We start from the raw sequence: 6495 nt of genomic DNA, 5'->3' as shown, positions 1-6495 counted from the left end.
GAGTAATGTTAAAAGTCGCACCTTGGAAGGGTGTAATCCGTTTTGGGAAACGCGGGAAGCTAAATCCGCGGTATATTGGTCCTTTCGAAATCTTGGAGCGTATTGGAACTGTTGCTTATCGTTTAGATCTTCCGCCTCAATTGAGCTCCGTTCATCCTACTTTCCATGTGTCCAACTTGAAAAAGTGTCTTGCCGAACCCGATATCGTCATTCCTCTCGAGGAGCTTACCATTGATGACAAACTTCATTTCGTGGAGGAACCGGTTGAAATTGTGGACTACGTCGAGAAGGAATTAAAACAAAGCCGGATCCCGATTGTTAAAGTCCGATGGAACGCCAAAAGAGGACCCGAGTTTACTTGGGAAAGAGAAGATCAAATGCGGAAGAAACACCCTCATCTATTCCCAGTTCCGGAAAAGTCAGATTCCGAGGAAGAAACAACGACTACTACGCCTACCTAAATTTCGGGACGAAATTTCTTTTAAGGAGTAGGTAATGTAACATCCCGCCTTTTTCCGTTTTCTTTTCCGTTATACTAATTTAAACTCCGTTATATGTTTATAACATCTCCCGTTAATACGCGTTTTGAAATATTCCGTTTAGGTATTTTCCGCACCCGACTACAAACTCGAGGGACTAAAATTGACACGGGGCAAACTAGTTGACTAGGTCACCTAGTCCACCCCAATCACCACCATTCAACCATCTCTCTTTCTCTCTAGCAAGAACACACCCAATTTCCAAATTCATTCAATCATCATCTAAATTCGATCCAGGAGGCTTACAACAAAATAAATTACATATTCGTGATCCTCTCTTCATCCTCTTCATTTTGGTACCAACTTCATCTTATTTGGGTAACATTTCTAAAACACTAGTTTTCTTTAAATTTGTGTTCTTGACTTAAAAGTATGTTAATTAGTGTCTATGGCTCATTGTGATGTCGTGTATGTAATTTGTATGCTCGATTTGTTGTTTTTGGTGTAACTAGATCATTATGAAAATTACTTGCTAAATCCTTGATTTTGGATGATCAAATGTTATTAGATTGTTAATGTGCATGTTTTAAAAGTGTTACTAGTATCATTAGCTTCATTTGGATGTAAAGATTGATCTAAGAAACCTCTTAAACTTGATTATGAAATTTGGTGATTTTTGGTTAGGGTTTCATGAACTAGGAATGGATTTTTGATGCATTAAATGACATTAAATGTTAATTGTAAGTGTTAGGTTGTATTGTATGCTTAATTACCTTCGAAACGGCATATTGTTCATGTAATTTGACTATCGAATCATTAAATGGCGTTTATGACTTGTATGCATTGAATGAGGAGCATTGATTGCGGTTTTTGGTTGTTGTAAATGAAAGTTTGAATGATAAAAAGTGCATAGTTGCGTTCCTTGTCAAAATACCTTTCCGGTGATATAAAATGCATGCCTTGAATGTTTGCGGTTTGTAAATTGTGTTGGGTTGAGTTTTGATTCGTGCACTTAGGAGTTTCAGCAACCAGGGCCTGGAAACACCTCAGGACGCCGTCCAGATACCCAGGACGACGTCCCACTCTTCTAACCTAGACGCCGTCTAGGAATTGGGGACGCCGTCCCACTCTTTTAATCGAGACGCCGTCTAGCCATTTGGGACGCCGTCCCATTGTACTAAAACTGGCTGTTGCGTTGGTCATTTGACATAAAAATGTTTGCTATGCTACGGACCTCCGATTAACATGAAACTTGGCCAACATGCTCATATATGATTATATAACTTAGAAAAATTGTCGGATACCCAACCCGACCCTGTTGACTTTTCCGTTGACTTTGACCCGACCAAGTTGACTTTTAATCAAACTTAACCAAATACTTATACAACCTTTCTAACATGATTATTTACTTGTATCTTGCATGAAACTTGACTAGTTGATTCACATGCTAATATAATCGAGTCGTAACGAGCCATAGGACTAATTGAACATCTTTACCCTTCGTGACTATCGTTATTGATACAACCTATTTGTTTAGGTCAAGACTAGCATTGTTCTTTGCACACGTTACTTGTCGAAGTACTTTTTGGTTCGTGCATACAAGGTGAGATCATAGTCCCACTTTTACTCTTTTAAACTTACTTTTGGGATGAGAAAACATAAACGATTCTTTTGAACTAAGTGAACACAAGAACGGGAAAACAAACATTCTACATACGAGTTTAGAACGAAAATCCTCAATCCGATTATCATTAGTTACATCAGATGGTGTAAGCGAGAACTTATGTTATATGGCCATATGGGTTGACAACCCTCATCTTTGACGGTTCGCTACCGTCTACGGATGAAATATATTTTCGGGAAACAGTGTTGTTCTAGCACTAATTTATGGGGTATTCAACGGACGGAATGTTAAGCCTTGACAATTGGGTGCTCGTGAATATTAACTTTTAGAATGTACTATGACTTTATCAATATTGCAACTCTTGTGGTTCAGCTTGCTTTTACTCATTTACTTATTTAAACCTATGATTTCACCAACGTTTTCGTTGACAGATTCTCTATGTTTTTCTCAGGTCCTTGAACTTAGGTGATATATGCTTCCGCTCATTATTTGATACTTGCATTGGATGTCGAGTATACGTGCATTTCATGGAGCATCTTTTGACTTTACTTTAAACCGTGTCGCCTAGATTTCATTCGTATTATAACGTTGTAACTTAACTATTGGTTGAACAATTCTTGTAAACTTTGAAACAATCTTTATTTTGAAATGAAGGCTACATATTTTGGTCAAAAGTTATCTAAAAGACTTATAATCAGGTAATGGGACCCACGTAGCCGACGCCGTCACTTGACGATTTGTCGGGGTCGCTACATAAGATGACCAATGTGCCTTTAGAAGCATGGAGCAACAAAGGTATTAGCACCATTGCTAGCAGACTAGGTAAACCCATGGTGATGGATAACACAACAGCCACTATGTGTAATGAAGGGACAGGAAGAGCAGGATATGCTAGAGTTTTAGTGGAAATTGAAGCTGCAAAAGGTTTGGTTGATAAGGTGGATATACAATATAGTTGATAAGGTGGATATACAATATAAAGATAAGCAGCAAGTTGTTACAATGACCAAACATGTTTCAGTGGAGTATACTTGAAAGCCTAAACTTTGTAGTCATTGGAAGGTGTTTGGGCATAACTTTGATGAGTGTATAGCTAAGCCACAAGTTACCAAAGTGGGGAAAGATAAGGGGTTTACAGCTGTAATTGATGAGGATGGGTTCACAGAAGTGAAAAAGAAGAAGTCAAGTAATAATGCTCCTGCACAAGCAAAACAAAATGTGCAGAAACAGGAATATAAAGCTAAAAATGTGGATGTTTCTATTACTAAGAGATGGAAAATGAATGAGAAGGCTACTAAAGAGTTTCAGAAAAGTGCTAATAAATATGCAGTTTTGTCTGATAATGAGGATGAAATGCATGATCCTACAGTGGATCAAAGGTTAATTGTTGATAAATATCTAAAAGATAGAGTGAAACCATCTGAGGATGTTTTTAAACAATGGAATTATGATATGGTGATGTATTTTGATTTGCAATGGGAGAGATTAAATAAGAAGAATAAAGATGATAGTACTGAAGATGAAGAAGATGTAGTGGATGATATGGGTACTAGTCATCTTGGTGATAATGAATTGGGGGGTGGTGACCCTAAGGTTTTACTCTATCCTCTTCACTTTTATTTTAATGATGGAGTACAAAGTAATAAGTTGGAATATTAGAGGGATGTGCACTGAAGGTAAACAGGATGAAGTTAAGAATTTGATTAAGGATGAGAGGCTTTGTATATGTGCTGTGCTTGAAACACATCTTAAGGCTCATAATATTGATAAAGCATGTAAGTATGTATTTAGGAGATGGCATTGGAGATCTAATATTAGGAATAGTCCTAATAGTTGTAGAATAATTCTTGGGTGGAATAATGACATAATTAAGGTTACTCCTATTCATGAAGATAAGCAGGTGATGTTTTGCTTGTTTGAATTGAGGGATAAACCTGTCAGTTGGTTTGGTAGTTGTGTTTATGCAAGTAACAATGGAAGGGGGAGAAGAAAGCTGTGGAGAGAACTAGAGATCCAAAGTAATATTACTAAAAACAGGCCATGGATCATTTTTGGAGATTTTACTGTTACTAGGAGGTTAAATGAACATACTGCAGGGGGATCTTTCCTTACAGATGAGATGCATGAATTCAATGATTGTGTGAATAAAATTGAGGTTGATGACATTGGCAGTTCAGGATTTCATTACACATGGACAAGATCTTTGAAAAATCCTAATTGTGGTATTCTCAAAAAGTTAGATAGAATTCTTATCAATGAAGAGTTCTTAACTCAATTTCCCCAAGCATATGGGAGATTCTTGCTTTATGTAATATCTGATCATAGCCCTGCAGTATTGGGGATTACAAAAAGTCAAGATGCTCAGAAGAAATCATTTAGATTTATGAACTATATTGCATACAAGGATGGATTTAGGGAATTGGTTAATGAGGAATGGAGTAAGAACATTCATGGGTATGCAATGTTTAGAGTGGTGAAGAAACTAGAGAATCTAAAGAAAGGCCTGAAAAGTTTAAATTGGAAGAATGGAAATTTACATGAAAAAGTTGAGGCACTAAAGGCTGATCTTAAAGAGATTCAAAAGAAGGTGGATGATGATCCATATGAGGGTGCTCTAAGGAAGAAGGCAACTGAAGTGTTAGAAGAATATGAAAATGCTAAGATGGATGAACTAAGATTGTTATATCAAAAAGCTAAGATTGATTGGCTAATTGATGGTGACAAAAACACTAAATACTTTCATAGTATCCTCAAAAGCAGGAAGCACAAGAGTAGAGTGGAGAGTATTTGTGATGAAAATGGTAATAGGTATTTTGATGAGCAAGTTGCTGAGCAATGTGTTAGGCATTTTCAGCAATTTTTGGGAGTTGCAGATAATACTAGACCTGTAGAAGAATTAGGGAAATATATTTTCTAATATAATTCCTGAGGATATTGCAAACAAGATGGTGGAAGAGGTTACTGATGTAGAAATTAAAAGGGCTATTTTTTATATAGATGATAATAAGGCTTCAGGGCCTGATGGATTTTCATCTTGTTTCTTTAAGAAGGCCTGGGATATAGTGGGAAGAGAAGTATGTGATGCTATTAAAGAGTTTATCTCAATTGGTAAACTTCTGGGTGAACTGAATGCAACTCTTATTGCTTTAATACCTAAGATAGATACACCTAATAAAGTCTCAGATTTCAGGCCTATTGCTTGTTGCAATGTTTTGTATAAGTGTATAAGCAAAATTATCACTAACAGATTAAAAGAAGGTCTACAGATAGTTGTCAGTTATAATCAGAGTGCTTTCATCCCTGGTAGAAGCATTCAAGATAATATAATGCTTACACATGAACTTCTAAAAGGTTATAATAGGAAGAATGGCCCAAGGAGATGTGCCATGAAGATAGATATTCAGAAGGCCTATGATATAGTCAATTGGAAATTCCTAGAGGATATTATGAGGAGATTTGGATTTCATGAAAAAATGATCAAATGGGTTATAACATGTGTGACCACTACATCATTTTCAGTTTGTGTAAATGGTGGAATCCATGGGTATTTTAAAGGTGGTAGGGGATTAAGACAGGGTGACCCACTATCTTCCTGCCTGTTTACATTGGTGATGGAGGTGTTAAATCTTATCATTATCAAGCAAATTGAAAAGAACCCTAGATTTAAGTTTCATTTTGGGTGTAGAAAGATCAAATTATCACATGTGTGTTTTGCAGATGACTTGCTTGTTCTTTGTCATGGTGATGAGTCATCTGTTAAGACTATTAAAGATGCTCTTGAAGAGTTCAGTAAAGTTTCAGGTTTATTCCCTAACTTGAGTAAACGTACTATTTTCTTTGGGAGTGTCTCATTGGGTATTAGGCATAGAATTCTCCAAATTATGCCTTTTGCTGTGGGTAAATTACCTATGAGATATTTGGGAATTCCATTGATAGCTAAGAAGCTTAGTGTGACAGATTGTAAAAGCCTAATTGATAAAGTTAAAGATAAAGTGAACAACTGGAAGAGTCGAAAGCTGTCATATGCAGGAAGGCTATTATTGATTAATTCAGTGTTAAGCTCTATGCATGTATATTGGGCTTCAGTGTTCATTTTGCCTGCAACTGTTATGAGTGAGATTGAAAAGGTGTTGAAAAGGTTTTTATGGAATCATGGGGATAGTGCTGCAGGTAAAGCTAAATTAGCTTGGAAGATTGTATGTTCTCCTAAAGATGAGGGGGGTTTGGGTTTATAATCTTTAAAAGAGTGGAATGAGGTGTTATTGATGAAGCAGATATGGAAGATAATAGCCAGAAAAGATATCTTTGGTACAAATGGGTAAATGTGGTGAAATTAAAAAAATAGAAGTATTTGGGAGTTACAGTATGAATGTAATGATAGCTGGAATTGGA

General features: G+C 36.4%; 1 protein-coding gene across 1 annotated transcript; it reads left to right on the top strand.

Annotated features, from left to right (window-relative positions):
* The first annotated feature begins 3766 nt into the window (after nt 1–3766).
* Nucleotides 3767–5020, top strand: LOC139887288 (uncharacterized). The gene has a single exon (XM_071870643.1). The coding sequence runs from the start codon at nt 3767–3769 to the stop codon at nt 5018–5020; it is 1254 nt and encodes a 417-aa protein (XP_071726744.1).
* Nucleotides 5021–6495: the final 1475 nt, after the last annotated feature.

Source organism: Rutidosis leptorrhynchoides, chromosome 1 (genome assembly GCF_046630445.1).
Source record: "Rutidosis leptorrhynchoides isolate AG116_Rl617_1_P2 chromosome 1, CSIRO_AGI_Rlap_v1, whole genome shotgun sequence".
In the NCBI taxonomy this organism is placed as follows: Eukaryota; Viridiplantae; Streptophyta; class Magnoliopsida; order Asterales; family Asteraceae; genus Rutidosis; species Rutidosis leptorrhynchoides.
Note: the sequence above shows the minus strand (reverse complement) of the source record. Positions and strands in the feature narration are given on the sequence as shown.